This window comes from Rhinolophus ferrumequinum, chromosome 19 (genome assembly GCF_004115265.2).
Source record: "Rhinolophus ferrumequinum isolate MPI-CBG mRhiFer1 chromosome 19, mRhiFer1_v1.p, whole genome shotgun sequence".
Classification (NCBI taxonomy): domain Eukaryota; kingdom Metazoa; phylum Chordata; class Mammalia; order Chiroptera; family Rhinolophidae; genus Rhinolophus; species Rhinolophus ferrumequinum.
In genome coordinates, this window is record NC_046302.1 from 28,238,831 (window position 1) to 28,262,909 (window position 24,079).

A 24,079-nucleotide genomic window follows, 5' to 3' on the forward strand; every position below is an offset into this window, starting at 1 on the left:
AAATGAGCTTAGAAATAAAGGTGACTTGGTATTTGCTCTATATGAGCATCAGTTTTCTGTTGATCAAAGAGTACAGGTAAGGACTCTTAGAAAATAGTTTTGCATAAACTCGCAAAACCGTGAGAGGCATTCCTTCTTACATCCCATTAACAGGCTGCAATTAAAAATGTACGTTGTTGTTTAGAAATCTATACTTGGGTTGAAGCAAAAAAAAAAAAAAATTTAATTTTGTTGACAAGGCAAAGAACACGGAAGATGGGTTTTTTCATGAGGTTGAGAAACTTGTAAGTGATTGAACCATTTCAGTAAAATTGATTGAAAAACATCAACATTGCTGGCAAGCTTATCAAAAAGTCAGGCTCCCTTCACCATTATCAGAAAAACATAAATCACCAAAGAAAGCAAGTTGACCTGCCGGAGGGATTTTCTCTAGGATCACCTGTCTGTCATGTGTACTGCAGGACCTATATCTGTAGCACCGCACAATCCTTAAAATTTATGATCAGAAGACATCTGTTATGAAATGAAGATGCACTGATATTTTTGAAAGATTTCCACTAAAAATGAAAAGTAAAACCATTTCAAAAGAAGACTAATCCTCAGCTACCTAGATTACAGGGTTCTCCAGGCTTTACAGAAACGCTGCTTTCCTCAAGAGCTGAGTGACAGAGAACGACAATGTGTTTCTTGAGGCCACTGGTTTCATTGCATCTACCACATGATTCATGTCAAACATCATAAATCTCTTTAGGAAGCATAATCAAATTTATCAAGCTATTATATTATCTAATTTTATAACAAATTTGTGACAAGGGCTAAATTTCCCCAATACACACAATATTGTCGTTTCACAGTAACTAATGGGGTTTTAAAGTGGTTAGATTACAGAGAAAAGACAGGATAAGGAATGACCATATTATGAGAAAATAAATAATAAAAATGAATATATTGGCATAAGCCAAACATGTCAGATTCTTCATTTATCTGCTAAGCCTAAAAATAATAGGTTTTAAAAATAAATACTATTAACAAAAATGCTGTCTTCATGGGGAGCCTAATAAACCATATGCTCCCCTGACTGGCATTGAAAACTGTATCAACATATTACGTTGAATTTCTCTGTCTGAATTCAAACCACCTACTCATATCCTGACATTTATCCACTTGAAATTAATAACATACTAAGCCAAAGATGTACCTAAAATTAAAAAAAAGAAAATCATTTCTATAGAAATGTGGGAGCATTCTCAATGAAGCCAGAACACCAAATAGTAGAATGAATAACAGAAAGACAAAAAGGAAAAACAAACAAACAAAGAAATTGAGGCTTCTTCTTACTTCCCCCCAAAAAACTCATACATGTCACCCCTCTAAAAGTAAAGTTTCTCAGCTTCAGAGTCCCCCATCCATAAAAGAGGAAAACCATTTGATCTACATGTTTCACAGTGCTTTTGAGGGACCAATGAAACAATGCACTGTAAATCACTGCTCAGATAGGAACTGATTTATAAGGAAAATATGTGCACTAAGGAAAAATACACAGAAGTAACTTTATTCTCCATTGAAGAAAAAAAGATAAAAATTTGTCTGAAAACTGTAATGTCAGTGCTTTGAGACACCATCGAAAGACAGAAAAAGATAAAAAGACATTTAAGACAGAAAGAATAATCTTTGTGTATAGTTACATAAGCTAAAACCAGAGGAAAACATTAAACTTTCATTCCTCATTAGCTGAGCTAACATTGTCATGGAAGAGTAGGTATTCCCCAATCACTCATTTTTAGCTTAGAAATACCCTATAACCATAGGAGTATTTTGTACCAGATTAATCTTCATAATTACTTTTTGGCATATGCTCAAATTTATGTATTTACATAGCAATACATAGCAAATCTGAAATGAGAGCTGGTAGAGAAAGTAATTTCTTGCTGAATCAGAGCCTCATTTTTGCCCTTGGTCTCATCTACACCTCCTTGTCCCTAGGGTTCTGAAGCTTCCTAAAAATTGTACGTGTCACTCTCCTTCCCCCTCCTCTCTGGCATGTACTTAAAAATCCAAACAATTTAACAGGACCTATAATAGCATGCACCATCTAGTTTAATCCTTCATGTCCAATTCCCTCTCATTTCTTTCCCAATATTTCACGTTTCCCTCACAGGAGATTGCTGGTTTTAATACTCAAGAAACTTTCATGTGTGGAAATACTCCATGTGTCTGGAATATCACCCTGTACATTTTTTGTCCCTCAAAATCTCCTTCACTGCTCAAGGTCCTGCTCAAATAGTGCCTCCTCTGGGAAGCCCCCCTGGGTTTCCCAGGAGGAATTAGGAGCAGTCTCTCCTGGCTCTCACAATCTGATCACACCCTAATTAAAAGAATATATCTGCAAAGCACAAAGTAAATCCAAATAAATCTAGTATATGACAAAACCTCAGTAAAAGTTTCCTTCTCCTTGTTTTCAACCCTCTGTACTGAGCAAATTTTCTTCAATGTTAGGAATGTTTGCTAAATAAACTATTTTAAGGCTTATTTATAAGTAATTTTCTCCTCTCAATCATATTTCTTACTGATACAGATCTACGAAATCTTTAAGGAATTACCTAGAGCAATTCAAAAACTTGGAAAAAATAAAATTTAAAACTTGTCCCATTTAAAAGTTATCTTGCAAGAAATAGAAGTTGGAATTATTAATAATTCATATTTGAAGTCCAGCCATATTATTAAGCTAATGCTGCAATTCATAAAGGAATTATTTTGCTCACAAAATACTAACAGAATTCAGATAAAATATCCTTCCCTATCAAGTAAATAAATATTCCACTAATCATGCTTCTCAAATATTATATAATCTACAAAAATTTTTAATTAGAATGGTCAATATACATTATAATTAGCCATAAGTGATATTTTATATGTGTAAAGTATTTGAATTTGGCATATATGTTTACTTTTCCATAGTTTTTATGTTTACAAAATTTTCTATGTTTGCAAACAGATAATGTAACAGATATAACATTTTCATATTGTTATTATTTAAAAATGTGATTATTCACCACTCCCAGAGTCTGTTCATAGAAAGAGGTATGATTGTAGGTTTGCAGTAGTGGGAATATTTATCATCAAATCTCTCTGGGCTGGTTTACTAATTTGTCTACCTCATGGTGCTCATGAATTTAAGGTCATGTTTTGATATATCCATGAGTCTTCGCTATTTCCCATATAGAAAAACCTCTGTTCCTTTGGAATATGATTACTTCCGGGACATACCTGGGCATGTTAGAGACTGTGTAAGTATTAATAGATGGTTCAGTGTACACCCTCATCAAAACAGGAATTGCCTAGTCATACCCTCCAAAGGTGAATGTGCGAAGAGCATATACATGGGTGATTTAAAATGATAAAAGCGTGCATCTTTGAACATTATTGAGTCATATCTCTTTGTGGCATTCTATTTGGAATAAAGTGTTAATTATTGTGGCATTTCTGTTTGTCAATTTCTTAAATGAAATTAATTGATGGTGATTTTCAAATTATAAGCAAATATTAATGTAATCTCAGAGGATACTTAAAATAGTTGAATGAAGATACAATATGAAATTGTACTTCAAGAATACAAGAATTAGAAATCATATGTGGCTTAATTTTTTTGACTGGGGGCATAATTGATATAGCCACTGATATTTAATTGCCTCATCATTGCAAAGAATTAAATTTAAGCCAAAGGGCCTGCTTAAGTTATTTTTATCTTATACCATGCAATTCTTACATCTAGGCTCTGATAAATTTAACAAAAAGTAAAAGGAAGGAAAAAAGAAAGCATGAAGGAAAATTTATTTGACATGATGACTGTAAAGCCTACAGAAAATATGTCGGTTTTGCACCTCAACGTCAGCCTATTCAAAATGGGAGTAACTGAGTTCTCAGTTTACTGTCAAGGTATAGATCTGAGAATTTATAATTCCCATTCCTGTATTCAAATCCTAAACTCGTCTGTCCATAGACATGCTTTTCAAGGACAGAGCAACCACTCGTCGGGGACACTTGGAAAATACAGAGCAGGTGATATAAGCATGAAGTGGGTGAGAGACCAGTTTACTAGAAGCTGTGACATGCTTCAGGCAGTTCCAATTGGTTAAGAATTGTCCCACTTCCCACATGAATTTCAAAAAGTCCTGCTGGATATTTTTATAGATACAATCCTATATAAAATGATCTGAGCCTAATAGTTAACTTAATTTTAGGTATAAACACCTAAAATAAGGCTTTGATGTATGCTTTTAAATATATATTGGATTATCTCAGGATACACTACCATGTAAATCAAGGGAATCTTGTGCTATGTTTTGTATGGAACTTTACCAATAGTTTCCCAGCATATGCTGGGAGCTGCCACAACACCCATACATCAGACAAGTTGTAGCTGTTGCTTCCTCACTGATTTGATGGACAGATGCAAACAGCTGATGACTTCCCTGTACCTTCTAGTGACACAGAATCCCACATTTCAACACTATAGTGTTTGTTATTTGATTATATATTACTTTCCTTTAGTGTATTGTTTATATTAAAATCAGGAAAAAAATATATATATACACACACACATTATTCTATGCTCACAATTGTACATACATATACATACATAAACATATGAATATACATATATAAAATTGTGAGCGTAGATAAATTACATTTTAGGACCTCAAAGTGAGGTATTTCATGGCGTTTTTGTAAAAAGACATGGTATGTTGAGAGGGTTAGGAACTAGTGGTTAAGAATAAAAGATTCCTAGTTAAAACAAGCTTCACATGGGCATATGCTTACCAAACAAGCTAAAATCCTTATTTTTATAGGAATAAGGCACAGATTTAGGGCACCGGCCTTATGCATATCAAGAGTTTCAAAACTTGCTGAGTTGTTTTTTTTTGAAACAATTCTCGTAATTTAGTCTAAAGAAATCGTTGGTGAGGCATTCTTTTCAGTTGCAAATTATGCCAGAAAAAATAGAATCGATACATAACTTAGAAAACACTACATGAGAGACTATTAAGTGGCTTTAAAAATAATCTGTAAGATCATATAGTGACAGCAAATACTCAAAATGTTAGGCTAAGTAGAAGGATGCAATGTGATATATTTCTGCTTTTTGAAATAAGAAGTTTTGCACAGAAAAAGTAGCAGAATTATACTATAAAATCAGTGGGGGAATTACTAGCAAATTGTATTAGGTTGGTGCAAAAGTAATTGCGGTTTAAAAGGTTAAAAATAATTGCAAAAACCTCAATTACTTTTGCACCAACCTAATATTTCTTCTTTATACATTTATTTTTCAAATTATCAAAAATAAGCCTGCATGTCTTAAAACATTGTTTAAAATGTAACAATAAGCATGATTTTTAAAAGCACAGGGATTGGATCAAAGTGGGGGTCCATCCTGAGCAACTCTGTAAACTAAGGGCTCTTAGCCTCCGTTTCTTCACTTCATTAAAAGCCATGACAATTACACAAAACAGGCAAAGCACCCTGCACAGTGCTGCACCCATAAATGTTCTCCTGTTGTTATTATTATTAATGTTGTTATTAATATATGATGAAAATAAGGTTTATTACAATTAGATGACTTGGGAAGTATATTCTATGCCAAACAGTTTAAAATTACACGTTACAAAGGAAATACAATGTATTTCAAGAACTACCCTTGGTGGTACTTGGTTTTTCTTATACAACAAATTTTCTCCTTTGGATGAAAGGGCCATGATGAAACAGGTTGAAAGATTCAAAGCCAGAAGCTTTTCTTCAAATACTGTATGTAAGAAAGGAAAATGCTAGGAGTAGAATCAAAGCTGAGGATAATTCAGAATAGGGACATGGGAGTGTGTCCCTAATAGGGACACAAAAGTAGGTTTCAAGCCGTATCTCAGTTACTATCTCTTTGTTTAAATTAAAGTATAAAACCCTATTGAAAACTGTTGCTTTTAGCTATGTATTTGTTAAAGATTACAAATGTTTTCAAAAGAACATAGAAATACAAAATGAAATATGAAATGATAGCTGCCTGTCTAAAAATTTGTCTTATATTTTTATTACAAATATAGCTAACATACAATATTATTTTAGTTTCAGGGGTACACCATAGTTATTCAACATTTATATAGCTGAAGAAATGATCACCAACCATGATAAGTCCAGCAACCATCTGACATCATACCACACTATCACAATATCATTGACTATATTCCCTATGCTGTATATTACATCCCATGACTTACTCGTTTTATACCTGGATATTTGGACCTCTTATTCCTCTTCACCTACGCCCCATTTTTTTCAATTATAGTTGACAATCAATATTATTTTATATTAATTTCAGGTGTACACTATAGTGGTTAGACATTTATATGATTTAAGAAGTAATCACCATGATGAGTCTAGTACTCACCTGGCACTATACATAGTTATTACCATGTCATTGACTATATTAGCTCTGCTTTACTTTACATCCCCGTGACTATTTTGTAACTACCAATTTGTACTTCTTAATCCCTTCCCCTTTTCTCTCCCAATCCCAACACCCCTCCCATCTGGCAACCATCAAAATGTTCTCTGTATCTATGAGTTTGTCTCTGTTTTATTTTGTTCTTTAGATTCCACATATTCGTATAAGCAAAATCACATTTCATCTGTCTTTTTCTGTCTGTCACTCCACTCAGCACAAGACCCTCCAGGCCCATAAATGCCACTGCAGATGGCAAGAACCCACTGCCTTCCCAGGCCAGGCAATATTCCATTGTATGTATTTACCACCTCCTCTTTATCCATTCTTCCATTGACAGAATCCCAGGCTGTCTCCATATCTTGGCCATTGTAAACAATCCTTTAATGAATATACAGATGCACATGTCTCCTCAAAGCAGCGTTTTGCGTTTCTTCAGATGAATACCCTGAAGTGGGATTACTGGGTCCTTCTTTGTCTCTTGTTATAGCCTTTATTTTAAAGTCTATTTTGTCTAGTGTAAGTATTGCTACCCCAGTTTGTTATTTTTCATTTACATTTTCATGAAATACATTTTTCCATCCTTTTACTTTCAGTCTGCGTGTGTCTTTCAATATGAAGTGAGTCTCTTGTAGGCAGCTTATGTAATGATTTTGTTTTTTTTTAATCCATTTAGCCCTATTTCTTTTGATTGGAGCATTTAATCCATTTATATTGAAAGAAATTGTTGATGGATATATAGCTAGAGCATTTAATACTCATAATTTTGATTTTTTTTTTCCATTTTAAAGAAGTTCCTTTAACATTACTTGTAATACTGGTTTGGGAGTGATGAATTCCTGTAGCTTTTTCTTGTCTGGGAAGTTCTTTATCTGTCCTTTGATTCTAAATTATAGCATTGATGGGTATAATACCCTTGGTTGTAGGTCCTCTCTTATCATCAAATTGAATATTTCGTGTCAGTCCCTTCTGGCTTGCAAAGTTTCTGTTCAGAAATCAGCTGACAATCTCATGGGAGCTCCCTTATAAGTTACTAGTTAGTTGCCTTTCTCTTGCTGCTTTTAAGATTCTCTTTTTGTCTTTAACCTTTGGCATTTTAATTATGATGTGTCTTGGTGTGGGCCTATTTTGGTTCATCTTGTATGGGACTCTCTGTGCTTCCTGGTCTTGTATGTTTATTTCCTTCACCAGACTAGGGAAGGTTTTGGTCATTATTTCTTCAAATATGTTCTTGATCCCTTCTCTCTCTCTTCTCCTTCTGGTACCCTTATGATGCAAATGTTGTTACGCTTGGTGTTGTCCCAGAGGTCTCTTAAACTATCCTCATTTTATTGGACTCTTTTTTGCTTTTTCTTGTTCCAGTTGGGAGTTTTATGCTACTTTGTCTTCCAAACTGCTGATTCGATTCTCTGTTTCATGTTGTCTGATGGTGACTCCTTCTAGTGCATTCTTCATTTTAGTTACTGTATTCTTCACTTCTAACTACTTTTTATGGTTTCTGTGTCCTTCTTTATGCTTGCTATCTCTGTTGAAGTTCTCACTAAGTTCCTTGAGCATCCTTATAACCATTGTTTTGAACTCTGTATCTGGTAGGTTGCTTGCTTCCATTTTCTTTAGTTCTTTTTCTGCCGTTTTCTTCTGTTCTTTCATTTGGGATGTATTTCTTTGTTTCCTCATTTTGGCTCTCTCTCTCTCTGTGCTTGTTTCTATGTATTAGGTAAGGCTGCTATGTCTTCCAGTCTTGGCCAGTTGGCCTTATGTAGTAGGTGCCCCATGGGGCCCTGGCACAATTTTCCTAGTCACCTGCTCCAGGAGTGTCCCTTGTGTGGGTTGTGTGTATTCTCCGTCATAATTGAGATTTGACTGCTATTGGCATGTCAGTGAGTGGGATTGACTTTCATGCTGATTGGATTTGGGGTTTGGCCATGTGCACAGCTCATGTGCTACTATGTAGGAGGCTTACCTTACTGAATGAGACTCGCCCCAGCAGACACTGGTGTCCATTGAGATCTCTTTTTGTGTGTGTCGCTTGTGGGGCTAAGTGAGTTGTGCTCACCTATGGTCTGAAGCAAATCTCCAAGTATGTTTGTTCTTGGGAGGGTCTCCAGGGCAGGCACAGGTCACCCACTGCCAATGACTGGCCAGGGACTACCTGGGAGGAGCTAAAAAGCGATTCGTGGTTGTTTGCTACCTGTGCTATCCTGAAGACACGTGGAAGAGGCCATGCTGTGAACCAACAATAGCTGCCACTAGTACCAGGCCCGGGAAGTTCCACAAAAATCCAGGACACCCTGAGGCCTGCCACCTGCTGGCTGCCTTAAGGTTCAGCCACAGTTAAAGCCTCGTGTGGTATGCAAGTTGGGTGAGGCAGGGTCTCAGGGAGTCAATAGAGTGGGAAGAGTTGTGGTCACTAGGTTAACGTAGACTCTGGTTGGATGCCATTGCTAAGCCTGGAACTACTCAGCAAAACTCTCAGAGTAAATGGAGGTCAGTTGCCGCCTGCCTGAGGACCATGGACTCTGACAGTGTTTCAAGAAAGAGTGCAATGTGGGCAAGGCTGGCTGTTCCCTCAGAAAGTGCCTCCAGCGTTGTGGGAGTTAGGTAGGGTAGGGTCCCTCCAGAGCTAACCAGACCCATTTAGATTAGATTTGGCTGTGTGTGGGGAGGGCTCAGCACAGGAATGATGGCACCCGCTTGCTGGCTGCACAAGAGGAGGACCCCACACAGGGAAAATGGCAACTGTCCAGCAGCCCTGGCTCCGAAACCACACACCTCATATATGCTTCTGATGTGCCCCTCTATATGCTTCTGATGTGCCCCAAGTCACTGTCCCTCTGCTGGAGCCCAAGGTGCATGCCTGCAAGTGAGTGAGGCTGCGTATAGGCCCTTTATGAGGATGTCTGGGTTTCCTGTGGCCTTCTGTCCCACCCAGATGGTTGAAATCCCCACTATTTTTCACAACCAGGTATTATGGAGGCTCCTCTTACCAGAACCAGTACTCTGGGCTGGAGAGCCTAGTGAGGGGTTGGGATGCCTTGCTCCTCCAGGGGACACCTCTGTGACTGAGATATACCTCCTGATTCTCAACCGCCACACAGAATTGCAGGGCTGGCCCATTCTGCATCTCTGCTCCTCCTACCAGTCTTGACATGGCTTCTTCTTTATGTCCTTAGTTATAAAACTTTTGTTCAGCCAGACTTCAGATGATTCTCTAGGTTGGCTGTTTCTGTAATTTAGTTGTAATTCTAATGTGTTCATGGAAGGAGCAGGCACAGTATTTATCTACTCCACCATCTTGGATTTCTCCTAAAAATTGTCTTCACCATGGTATTTCAGATAGTTTTCAAATACATCCATGACAAAATAAAAAGTCTGTATGAAAATTGCCACGACACTTATCTGGCTATATTTCAAATCTCTGTACCTACAATTACATTGCTTTTTATAATATGCCCACTCCTTAATACTCTAACACAACAAAGGAAAAATCATGAAGAGATACAGGCTGCAGTAAATTCACCATTACTAAAGAAAACAGAGTAGTAGAAACTATGGGCTTACTAAACATTTTTAGGTCCTGGGCCCATGTTTTCATGCTGGTTTTCTAGCAGTGATTTTCTTTCTTTAACTTAGTGATATATCAGTTGTAAGTATTTTATTTCTTGCAATCTCACCTCTCATTGTGTCACAAACAACTAACATGCCGTGTCCTCTATCCCCCCACAGTGGTCTTTTCAATAGAGTCTAAATGTCACATCACATCTGTCCTAGTCACGGCAAAAATTCAGTCACCCAGCACTCATACCGCCATGTCTTTCAGGAGGGCTGTATTTGTTGCTGCCGGGGAAGCCCCTGACCATTGGTTTTATGTGATCCCTTCGACAGAACTACAAATTAATTTGACTGAATGAACCAAACAGAGAAAAGCAAAAAACACACACCAGCAAAAAAGCAAAAAGTACACACCAATGGAAGATAAATCACCAGCAATTAGCTGGGTCTATTCTCTCTCACTTTCTGCCTGTCTCTCTGTTTAGATAAATTGTAATCAAGAACCTTGAGATATCTTTGTTTTTAAGAAAACAGCAATGAAATAATACCAAATAGTAAAGTTAGAGAAAACTACCATTTTTCAATCTGTGTCATAGATTTATAAAAGTGAACTCTGACATTGCCCATCCTTTTGCATTGTCAAAGTAAGAAAGAATTTCCTAGATAACATAAAAGTTCCAAATTTTCATGTTAAAAGAAAGCAATGCTGAATATATTCTATAACTCATTGGGGACTGACCTCAGTTCTGTAAAATCTGATTCCTGATGGAGCAGAAGATGGCTGTCCTTGCCCCTGGCTTGCTTTAGGGCTGAGGCTGCATAATAACAAGCCTCCTTTGGATTTTGGTGCAAGGTGGACGTATGAAATAAGGTATTTAACACATCCATAATTCCTTTCATGTTCACAGCTCAAAGAACTTTATAAAATCCAATTAATTCATCAAGCTTCACAAACTCAGAAGGGCACACATATTTACAGTCCTACATGTGGCTACCACCAGCAGCCAGTAGTCAGATGCATGGCTTAATATAATCCAACTTTAACTGTCCAATTTTTTAACTTCCATGTAACTACAGATAGGCAGGGGCACAGTGAGAATCTGAGTCATCAGAAAATTCTAAGAATTGTGAGTTAGGTTAAGAGTGCTCACAGCAAAGGAGGATCTCATTGGCAACACCCAAAAGACCTCTGGCTAACTCTACTTGGACAAAAAGAAGGTTTAGATCTAATTAGGAGAGGGCTCCCCCATCTCCATTTCTCGGTAGGAAGTGCAAAATCACTTGCTAGAAGCCACTATGTGGCGTGCCAAATGAAGTTTATAGAATTCATAGTAAGAAGAAATAGTTTAGATATTTTAAAATATCTGTTTAATATATTAAACTACTAAAAATATATTAAATATAAAAATAAAAACCACAAAAAACACAACATTAAATCAGTGTTCACAGTGCATAACCCATTCCCTGGATGATGTGAAGCACTTTGTGGGAAGTTTATAACCTTTTTCAAGCTCACATCAAAAGAAAAACATCATGCTTGGAATAAATTGTTTACTGGGGAAACCTGGTTTGCTAGTTATGGAAGAGTACAAAACAATCTTTGTGAATGAAGCAGACAGTTTTCCAACAAAAAACTGCACTGTCAAAAATATTGTGAGCAGAGGCACAAATAATGAGTCTGAAGAGTTTGTACCTGAACATAGGTTTTTCCCTTAGTGAACATAATGATAAGGTACAGGATCGTGGAGAGATGACAAGTGTCAGCCTCACATAATAGGAACTTATACCCTGACTGCCCAGGCAGCTGAGCAACCTTGTAGAAATCCTCCCACTTCTCTGAACCTGAGTTTCTTCGTATGAGGTCTGACAATTAAGTTCGAGAACTCATCCTAGAAAAAGTGCTACATACTTCATTGCTGAATATCACTATTGTCACCCTTCGAAGTACTCCACTTGGGAAGCTACGCACCGATGCTAGTGCCTAGTCCACCCTTCAAAGCAATTTTGGAACTCTTTTTCTGGAATGGCCATCAGAGCTGTCATCGAATTACCCTTGATATCCTGAATGTCATCAAAATATCTTCCTTTCAATATTTCCTTTATCTTCAGGTAAAGAAAGAAGTCATTGGGGGCCATATCAGGTAGTAGGGAGGGTGTTCCAATACAGTTGTTTACTGGCTAAAAACTCCCTCACAGACAGTGCCCTGTGAGCTGGTGCATTGTCGTGATGCGAGAGCCATGAATTGTTGGAGAAAAGTTCAGGTCATCTAATTTTTTCATGCAGCCTTTTCAGCACTTCCAAATAGTAAACTTGGTTAACTGTTTGTGCAGTTGGTATAAATTCATAATGAATAATCCCTCTGATATCAAAAATGGTTAGCAACATCATTGCAACAAGTTCGCAAACTTAATTGTTCGACCTCGTATATAAATGTGAATATTAATACCTGCTTTCATGGGGTTATTGAAAACACTAAATGAAGAAAAAAATGTTAAGCTATTAGGTTTCCAATAAACCATAGAATGTATTATCTATGTCATTTCTTCCATTTTCCCCATGAATCCCAAGTCCACTGAACTCTTCTAGGGCCTGCAAAGAATATTTCTATGGGGCAATTGAACATCCTCCATTCCCAAGTGACAGAGCGTTGCAATAAATGACCACTATGTGTAAGGACACAGAAAAAGAAATAGCTAACAAAGGAAGTAGGATCAAGGACCATTGGTCCTGAACCCTTCCATTCCCTACTCCCAAGACTATAGTAAGAAGTGACATGCCTCAGTATCGCTAGCAACTATTCTTCATAGGGTAGAAGCTCTAGGAAGCAAACTTGAGCTCAATTTAATGACCATCAGAATGATTATATCTCTCTGACAATAGGATACATGTTTTAGTAAATAGTAGGTCTTTCTTTTTGTGGAGGTAAGATTGTCCTATCACTTGAGGTATTCAAGCAAATGGTGAATATAATCTATCTTTAACAATATGTAAACTTATTAAATGCAGTACACTTTTATATGCACCGCCTTATTAAATCCTCAAATAAATCTATGAATTTGATATTTGTATCCCCATTTTACAGATTAAGAGAAGAGTGGTCAAGTAATTGACAACGTATTGGTGGAAGACTACCTTTGGGGATTTTGTAGAGTGATATCATAGGTAGTGGTAGTAGTACATTATAGAATCAGTTATTTAATTTTCGTAATCTAACAGCTCTATAACTGATACTATACAGGGATATTCTATTAGGTTGGTGCAAAAGTAATTGTGGTTTAGAAGGTTAAAAATAAAGGCAACCACCGCAACTACATTTGCACCAACCTAATAGAATACAGGTTAGGTAGAATATATATAGAGGGTGCCAAAAAAAAATGTATACACATTTTAAGAAATGAAAACTATATTAAAATTGTAATACTCAATATATAGCAATAACAAAAGTGGAATACAAGTCACTTTTGACTTCTGCAATTACAGGAAGTGATCAAAGTGATTACCACCAGCGTCCAGACACTTCTGATTAGGGTAAACTACTGCTTGAGCAACTATGACCAAAGTGTCCACTTGTATACATTTTTTTGGCACCTCCGGTATATTGGCAAGACAACAACCAGGAGAGCGCATTCAATCCCAGAATTCTACCATTCTAATTTCTCTAATTATGATCTTTTCTCAAATAGACTTAGTGTGACTTCAAAACTCCTATATATGTGATAGTACTATTAATGCTTCTTTCCGGTTTTACTTACATCAGTTCACTGACAGGAAAACTAGAACATCAGTTGAAATATTCTTTCTTAGGCTGCATTTATTGATGCTTACTATATGCCAGGCAAATACTAAGTATATAATATAAATGTGTCATTTAGAGTTCTCAAACCACCCTATAGGTTTATTATTATTATTATTATCATTGTTAATTTTGCATGTGAAGAAATCTAGGAACAGAGAACTGGAGTAGCTTTCTGAAGGTCATACAATTAGTAAAGGTAAAGCTGAGAATCAAAACCAGATTTATCTAATTCTAGAATGTGCAATCCTAATCACTATGCTAGATGGTCTTGTATATAGTGCTTGCATATAACTCATTTTAAGTATGCTAAATTTTAGAGTTATAATAATGATAGAAGTCTCAACTGAGGACATGCATCTGTGAATAAATACTGCTAGCAAAGAACGATTAGCCAATTCAAAACCAGCTTTTTCATATACATTTTATCTGAGACTAATACAATTTTTTATTTCACTAAAGCATTCATTTTTTACATTAAGAATTATTAGCATATGCCATATTAGTAATAAGCACATGAATTAAAAATTAATGCCATTCTGGAACATTTTTCAATATGCTAATCCTGGAATAGAAAAACTTTTTCCTATTTCTTTGAAGCTCATTGGCTCACAGGAAAAATAAAATTGGATTAATAATTTAGTCTTCTCATCCCAACCTCAATTAGAAATATGAAGCACCCAGATCATTTGTTGTAAAAATAATGTAAAAGTCGTAATAAAGCATAATTTTATGTGTAATACTTAATATTATACCGTGTTTCCCCAAAAATAAGACAGGGTCTTATATTAATTTTTGCTCCAAAAGACACATTAGGGCTTATGTTCAGGAGATGTTATCCTGAAAAATCATGCTAGGGCTTATTTTCTGATTAGGTCTATTTTGGGGGAAACACGGTATATTATAGTTTAGTTATTTATTATAGATAATTAAGAAGGAGGGCTGGAGAGAAAAAAAAAACAGATGAAGATATTCCAGACATGAGACAGGAAGACAGACTAATGCACATAAACCAAGGGAAAAACTGAGTCAAACATCAGTGAAGAATGCACAAAAAATATACACGTCTACAGGGATTTACATCCTTAGAAAAGAGACAAAGGAAGATGATTCTTAATTGGTATACAGTAAATGATTCATTAACGAGGAAGCAAGCCCTAGACATAGATTTTCATTATTTTATACCTCCATTTTATGGCTTTCTAGTCTTTCAAATTATCTTGTGCTTTCATCATTCCCAGCATAATCTATTTTGATGTTTAGTAGTAAACCACAGTAAATTAAAGTTCATTTTCATTCAGATGAATACCAACACGTCATTATCATAAACGGTCAGGTAAATTGACAAAACTACCGTAAGTGACCAGTTAGAATCTCTTATTTAAATAAGTAATTAGCCTTCACCTTGGATAGTGAACAGAGATATAACTCATTAATTTTACAACTATCCATTGTTCGTCACAGAGAATTTTTGCTGTTGAATCTTCATTGATTTCATTAACACGCATTTTCAAATGGAATTCTTATCATAGGTAAAAAACCCTATACATTTGTGTACTTCAAAATTCATTCAAGAATTTTTGCTGTTCTACATAAGTCAGACTAAATTAACCGTATTTTCTACGGCTGGTGTACACCACACCCCAAAACTCCTCAGTACCTGTTGTCTATCCAGACGCATTCTCTTGGCGGCATTTCTACTCTCACTCTCACAGGCTGAAGCCAAGATACTCTCTGCAACTGCTGAAGTAAGGTGGGAAGGAATAGGTCGAGACTAAAAAAAAACAAAAAAGAGAGAGAGAGAGAGAAAACAAACAAGAAAAAATTATTAACAGTATCGTTAAAAGGCCAATGCTACTCTCAGAAGAGCTCACAGGATGTGCAGGAGTATCCATTTATTTCAACTGAACTTATTCAATAAAAAGAGGAAATGGAAATTGCAAAGGTGAAAACTGAAAGCTAGTCAGAGCTTAAAGCTATAGTTACTACACAGATTCATCATTCATTCCCATAACTCCATCGTCACAAGTATTTAGTCTGGGCCATTAAGCTGGAGTTTGAACAGGCAGTGGAAAAACTGCTGACTGGATTTCACAAATAAAACAAGTCCTTTAATTTTTTTGTAACATATGACAAAACAAAACAAAAACAAATGACAGGGCTGAAACATAATTGGAAAAATTGACAGACATTCAGACCATGTCAATCTTAATATGAAATATTATAAATATTTACAGTCTAAGTTGTGAAAATTGATATGATTAAATCCTTTAACAAGTACTTACTTTAGTTTAAATACAAAGTAAAAAGTCAGTCCTAGGACCATTTTGATATAACAAAAATTTGATGTTTTAGATTTGAGATGTGTATGTGTCCACATGTTTTATTCATAAAATATGAGTTAATATTAATTTAATAGTTATACTTAGAAATCCATCATCTATGTAGCCCACATACAAATTAATTAACCCCCCCAACTAAGCTCCTAATTAACTATAAATTGTTTGCAACTAACCATATCATTTGTGATAATCGGAAAAGTTTTCCATTTTCTTTCCCCATAATTACATACAAAATCATCTAAGTGAAAGATGAAGTACTTAATGACATTGAGGAGTTTTTAAAATAAAGAGAAGTAAATGAAAGATAAGTAACATGAAAATTAAATCAGATTTTATAAGATAGCAAAATATATTACAAAATAAAAGAGTCTTTCTGGAATTTAGCGTATATGGTGGCATGACATCTTAGGGTTTTCAAAGTCTTAATCTAAAATATGTATGGATGACTTATTAGAAACCTCTGAACTAATAAAGAACTTTTTCTTTTTGTAAATGAATTTGAACACGTCTTTATGGTACTTGATTCATTTTGCTAACATTGGCATGTAAAATGTGCTGTTTAGCAAACTGACCCATGGGGTTTATGTCTCAAATAATATTCTAGAATAGCTAAATTTAGACCACAACGTTGAAACAGATACTCTTCAGTGGAATTTCTGTACTGTAGAAAGAGACCAGGCTCTGACCTTGCTTGAACTAGGAAGTAATTTCTGTAGCTGCCTCAGCCAACTTCCTCATGCTTCCACCTCCAAAGTAACCTCTGTAGACAATAGGTAGGAAAGGTAAATCATACAGTCTCCACCTGCTAACCTTGTGAGATGACTGAAAGGATGGTTAGACAACTTTGACAATAAAGCATATTTGTAATGTTATTTGTAATGTAAATGTCAGGATATTTGTAATGTTATTTTTTGCAAAAGAAAGAGAAGACAGTCCATTGAAGTGGCAGTTAAAATGCAGCAGAAGTGTTGAGAAGGAAATTAGAAAGCTAGGGCTGTGTGAGTGTGTATGCTGGGAAGAGAGAGAAGAGTCAAATGAGGCAAACCTAAAAAATTATCATAAAAATGTAAATATAATTTTAAAACTCATATTGCTTCTTCATTTCATTCTGTATTTCACTGAGTACAGATAAGTTAGTTCAGCCAAGAACCAAAAATATATTAAAGCTACAAAATCATTGTCGGATTAAAAGATGGCCACAGCCTGACTCAAAAATATAATCTAAATCACATGGGAGTTAAGTACTCAATGTTGTCCTTCTCAACTGAATTATGTTTTGAGGCAAAGGTGTTGTGGGAAAAACTGGAACAAGAACTTTCCATTACAAAAAACAAAAACACATTTATTTGATTATAACTAGCATCATTCAAATAGAAATGAATGTTCACACCTTTATAAACTATATTATTAGAACCTTCATCTAGCTCTAGGGACTGAATTAACAGAATCTAAATAAAATAAATATTGATAGCTGCATGAAATTCAGAAAGATGTATTTCAATTCCTCATTTATTTTTCTATCTTTATCAGGTATCTCCATTCAAAATTATGAACATGAAAGTTTGGAATTATATGTGTATAAATATATAATACATAATTTTATTAGGATGATTAAATTGTAGTAATGAACACACAAGTATTTAACGCATAAAATTTTGTTGAACAGAGAACACAAGGTAAAATATCCCTTCAATTAAAATCAGTAGCATTTTCTTTCAAATTCTGTTTTAATTTTAAAAACAAAATAGAAAATGACTTTTACTAGAACAGTACAAGTTGTTATGCATGATAATTTATATAATTTCCCTTTCTGAGAAAATGATAGAGTTGGGTCTTCCCCAGATATATTAAATTGGTCTTCTCAAAAACTAGAACGTATTGGCTGAGTGGATCTAGATATTTTTTAAGGTCACTGGATAACCTAATACTTCAAGATTTTAGGGGGAAAAAAATCAACTTCAGAATAAAGCAATCATGCATTCTTTTGTATGAAGTGGAAAAAATAAATAGAAGCAAAGAGATATAATTAGACATTGCCAGTGGTTAAATAGAATAGTTTTGAAAATAGAGTTGTTCTGAGTTTATTGCAGAATTATAATCACTGCAAATGCCATGACAATCAGTGAGTACCAAGTTTCTTCTCTAAAGTCTGAAGAAACTGAAACCCCAACAGATGAAATAATTTGCCAAAGGACAAATTGAGCCTGATATAGAACCCAGGTTTCATGTGTACCAATTCTCAACTTTTTCACTCTCTTTACATTGTTATTCATTATTAATATAAAATATTATTTCAAAAAATCTTTATATATAAATTGTTATGCTCAACCAAGAAAAAAGTCAAAGATAGCCCTTTACATGTGTGTATTATAATCATAATATCAGATTCAAGCTCATTGGAGAACAAAGCAAGAATGAATTATTAAAACCTATATTACAGTTTAAAACATATGTATGTATTTTTCAAAGAATTCACTATATCATAAATAAATATTGAAATATGTACTTCCAAGTAGCAAACAGTACTATAACCTAATTTTACAATAAAAATTACTACCTAACTCATATTTCGTGCTTAGGATGTGTAGGCATTAATACAAAAAGCTTAGATTCATTATCTAATTTAGTCTTCCAAACAACCCTTGAGAAAAGTACTTATATTACTCATATTTCAGAAAAAAATTAATTGAAGTTATGAGAGATTATATATCTTGCCCAAGATCACACAGCTATGGATGTGGAAATACCTGGATTGATATTAAAATCTGATCAAAAATTGCAAATAATAATCCCTAGTAAATAATGACATATTCTTATTTTACCACTAGAGCTCTTACATAGTACACATTCCTGCAGAGGAATCCATTTACAGTGAACTCCATTTTGCATTTAAGCAAAGAATATATTAGGATCTCTCGAAAAACCTTCTCTTAAAGTGATTGAAATCTTCCTAATATATTTCCTTATTAATTCTTCAAAATTCCCTTCATTAATAAATAGCACAAAGGTAAAATGTAACTTACCCCAGTTCTGTTCCATGTTCTAAACTGATGCAATCTAAATTTACAAGATTTTCATGTTGGAGCGACCATAAGTGGCAAGAAAGTACTGTACATGAAATGTAATAAACCTGAGTTTCATACCCAAAATGAGAATGAAGAGCCAGGCAGAGAAGTTCTTTCTCTCCTGTGAGGCGATCCTGCTACAAATCCCCTTGGCCCTAATACTGACAAGCTGATAATAAATGCAAATGCACCTCAATACATGCAGAGCTCAATTACGCTGTGCCTGGTTATAAGATCTTACGTATGAAAGTTTCTTCGACTGCATAATTTGGCTTTTTGCTTATTTTACAGGTCAGCAGTACTTATATTAAGATGGAAAGAAATTAATCAATTTTGCTCCTTATAAAGCAATTTTATCATACAGAAATTTAAACCTATTATTTAGTATGAGTTCTGAGAACTATCTTCACGGCAACTCTCCTTTCATTTACCACATTTAATAGTAGAGAGCTTATTTTAATATCGCTTTAGCGTCTCTCTGAGAGGTCACCAGCAGAGTGTGTTAAGGGCTGTAGTCATGGATTCCACTAGGGATAAGGGCTAAAGAGTTCCTCTTACATCAGTAGAAATAGTCATATAGCACAAAAGCTTCCATGTAATAACTTCAGATAAGACTATTTTAATAAAAAAAACCAAATGCAAAGAATTCAATAGATAATTTATGAAAAACAACACTTCTTCTGGTTGAATATAGCTCAACAAATATGCTATTTATTAATATGTAAACTTAATATACATATTAGTTTTTAAAATAATGATTAAAAATGTTTATAACCTTACACTCTACGTGATTTACACCTAGATTGAGATTTGTTACCTATTTCTTTCTCTGGATATAAAATAATGGTAACCACCCCTGCACTAATTATCTCTTCATAATTAATTGTTATTCTCAACTGAGATGAGTTGATCTTTCCCCAGCACTGTTCTTATCATAATAATTATCTATGCCCAAATCAGTGGTGGTTGTTTCATTAAACAGATGGCTAAACTGTCACATGGAGCTTTAGGAGTTCAAAAAAAAAATCATATTTTAATCAGCGATTTAAGATGTGACTGCTGTTGTCACAATATGCCTCTGTTTTTCCTTACATATGCATGTAAAATTTACCACCACACCAACAGGCTATTCCATTTTTTAATCTTAAAACTATAAAGTAAACAATATCTGAAACCCCTGAACTTCTGTTGTATATTTAAGATGTTGCACGATTTTTAAAATCATAACAATGTACAAAGAAACTAAAAATACAGATTCTGTTCATGAGTTAATATGGCAATACTTTCTAGACTTTAGTGTTTAGGTCTAGCCTCATCATGTATTAGACAAAGCCAGATTGGGAGCAACAGTGATATCCACCCAAGATTTTAAGTAGAATGAGCTCTCCTCCAAAATAAAGTAAATTATTCAGTAATCAGAGTTTAGGGGGGAGTCTACATTAAGATTGTTTCTCCCAATCTTGTTATTTTACAAAATATATAATTTAAGAATTTTGCAGCTCAGATGATATGCATATCCTGTCTCCCTCAAATGGTGTATCTACACCTTTAGGCATAATTGTTACAGGCTGTGTGAAAATTTTCGGCTCCTAAGGGAGCCCTTCTATTAAATAGGTAGCTTTAGTTGTAGATATCAGTGGAATCAAGTAACAGCTAAGCAACTAAATCAGATTGACCTGGATATTACTGTGTAATCAGCTATTGGCAATCTTTATGATTGCTTTTGCTATTTAATACCTCTGAACTTCAGTCATCCTGCCAGATATCGTTATTTCTATTTCTATAAATGGCAAAATTGAGACTCAGTAAGTTATGAATTGAAAACACATAATCTCTATATCATGGGGCAGTTGTTAAGAATTACTTCCGTTAAGTAATGTACATAAAATCACTGATATCCTCACTTATTTATTCAACAAATATATTTAATTAGCACTTACTATGTCAGGAACTGTGCCAAGTCCAAAGATAAGAAGGTATACAATACTATTTCTGCCATTATAGAATTCGCAAAGCAGTACAATACACAAAGGGTACAACATACATCCAATAAAGTATGTTTATTACAGACCCAGAATATTTATCAGCAATTCTGAAACCTTGACATGGTATAAACTGAAAGATTTCTTAAAACTTGGGGCAAGCTCAGTTGGCAGAAAAAACTGACATGAGAAAAATACTATAACTATAGTATTTTTCTTACTTTCTGTGCATATTTATAACTTTTGTGGCAGAAATAATAATATATTTATTATTGGGGTGTTTTGCCAGATCTTGCTGTGAGTGTTATGCAATAAACAGAATATGTACCCTATCATGTTCCCAACATCTAAAAAGTTCTGAATTCTGAACCATAGATGATCCAAGATTTCAGATAAGGTTAGTGAATGTGGACTAAAACAGCAGGTCAACCAAACCACACATCTCTAAGGTTTTGGCGGAAATGCTAAGCAATGTGCCTCATTGACCTGACCCTGGCCATATGATTTAGGGTTGAATAATCACGGGAGCTGATCTCTTTGTTCTCAGTAACTGATCCAAGAGATGGATATATGATCCAAACAGGGCCAATCCAAGTCCATTCATGGCAATGGGGGCCTAGAGCTTGAAGATTGCTCTTGGGTTGTAAGTTTTAAGAAGAGAGGCTGAAAGCTGCTGATGGCAGCATTTCCCAACAGTTAGCAAGGACCCATCTGAGAGGTAAACCAATACTCAAGGGAAGCATAGTTAAGAAATGAGAGAATGACAAATCCCTGACATTTGAGCCCAGGGATCCAGCTATGTGTGAAAACTTGGACTTTCCAGTTTCTTAAGAAAATTTCCTTGACTAATTTAGAATGAGTTTGGAAATTTTTAACTAAAACGCTAATGAACCTTCAACGAGGGTCTGATTTTAAATATTTCATTATGAATTAATAATCTGTGCTTTGGACTTAATGTTAAAACATTATGGGCCTTTAATAATGATCTTTCACTAATACTTGGGGAATTAATGTCTTACAGTCGATGCCTAGAAGCCTAGTTTAGCTAATGTCATCTGACAATACCTCTGATCAAGGCAAGATAAACAAAATTGTCAAATGAAATGACAGATTTTTATTTTTAACTAAGTGACCACTTATTTAAGTCTACACTAGGAAACATCTTTTAATTTTGAAAATAAGTGACTATATACATTATGATTATTGGAAATCATAGCATTTTTGTCCAAATAGTTTACATGTGTAACCTAAAACTGTACACAAATTCTATTCATACAATTAATATCACTACCTATGCATACTAATTGCTAAATAGATGAAAATATTTTAAAAATAGTATTTCAAGAGTTAAAAAGATAGTTAAAATTAAATGCTACATAACTGCCTTCTTTAGGGAAAAAAATTCCCTAAAGATTTATAATATATTAGGATAGATTTTCAGTTAGCAGTAGCTTTTAAATTCAAATACCAATTGCAGAATACTACGACACACATAACACACAATAAAAATGTTTCTCCCAAGAAATTTCTACCACAAAGTAACACCTTAGTAAGTATCCATTCACTCACTCATCTTTCATTCAAATTTTAATTCAAATGAATCGAACTTGTATTGAGCAGCTCTCATGAGCTACTAGTTGCACTGTGTAAGACGTCGTGGGTGATACAGAGACGCACACATTTAGAAGCATAGTATTCAAGAAACATAATTTCTTATTAGGGAGTTAAGTTCCATATATAAGTAACAGTAATATAAGACAGGATAAAATAAAACTACAAAAGAGGTATCACAAAGTACAATTTGCACACAGAAAAGAGAGAGATTTAGCTACTCTTAGCTAGAAGTAAGGATTACAGACACAAAGACATATTTGATTCAGTCCTCCAAGTAGTTCAATAGATTGAGGCAGCGAGGGTTTGCCAGTAAAGCAATTTCAGATTAGACTGCATTTTACCATGTCCCTCAGATACCATGTACTAGGCTAGGCAGGAGTTTTTATATTGTTATTTCAAATGTTACTGGTTTTCATGTGTAAGGTGAGTGCCATTTGTTTCCATTTTTCCCAGGAGGAAACTAAAAGTCAGCTTTATAAGGTCCACAAGTAACAAGTGGTAAAGCACAAATAAAAACAAAGATTCACTGACTATAAAAATCAGTGCTTTTCTTCAGGTTTCCTCAGCAGTGCTGCTAAGTTTCCACTGTTTCTATCCGGGTTCAGTTTCCTTCTTCTCGGAGGACATTTTAGTTCATTCAGAAACAGCCTGTGAATGGTAACCTCAGTAGTTGTCTCAAGTATCTCTTTCTTCCTCACTCTGGAAGTGTAGCTTAACTGAGCATTGATTTGTAGATGAAAAGTAGATTCTCTAAGAATTTTGAAGAGGGTTTTTTTGTGTGTGTTTTTTTTTTAATATTTCGAAGTTTGTCTTACGACATCTATTTTGAAATTAAAAATCGTGTTCATTCTGTCTTTCTGTTTTAGATAATCTCTTGTTTCTTCTTGATGAAATTTAAGAATTTCTTGGTCTGAGGTTGTTTCACTATGATGTTCACAGGTATGGATTTATTTTTATTTACACTGCTCAGGACTGGTCTAGTTTTCTGCGTTTAGGATTCAATGCTCTGCTCAATTCTTAAAAAAAAAAAATTCTCCCTGGTTGTCTGTTTGAATGTTGTCCATATTCTAATTTCTCCTCTGGAAGTCCTATTAGATAGCTCTTTATCATTCTATTCTCCATATTAACTTCCCCCCCCCCCATATTTCCCTTCTCTTTTCTTCTGTAATTCCCATAGCTTTATGCTTATGGATTTTCTCTTTGGTTGAAACTTATTTTCTAGTTAACTCATCTAATAAGG

At 34.8% G+C, this 24,079-nt stretch overlaps 1 protein-coding gene across 6 annotated transcripts in view; it reads right to left on the reverse strand.

Annotated features, from left to right (window-relative positions):
- NOL4 (nucleolar protein 4) overlaps nucleotides 1-24,079 on the reverse strand; it is a 304,984-nt gene that overhangs the window by 60,310 nt on the left and 220,595 nt on the right. For all 6 annotated transcript variants that reach the window (XM_033087854.1, XM_033087852.1, XM_033087857.1 and 3 more), the window contains one exon: nucleotides 15,497-15,610. In XM_033087854.1, the coding sequence (XP_032943745.1) occupies nucleotides 15,497-15,610 (114 nt within the window). The remainder of the gene's footprint in view (nucleotides 1-15,496; nucleotides 15,611-24,079) is intronic.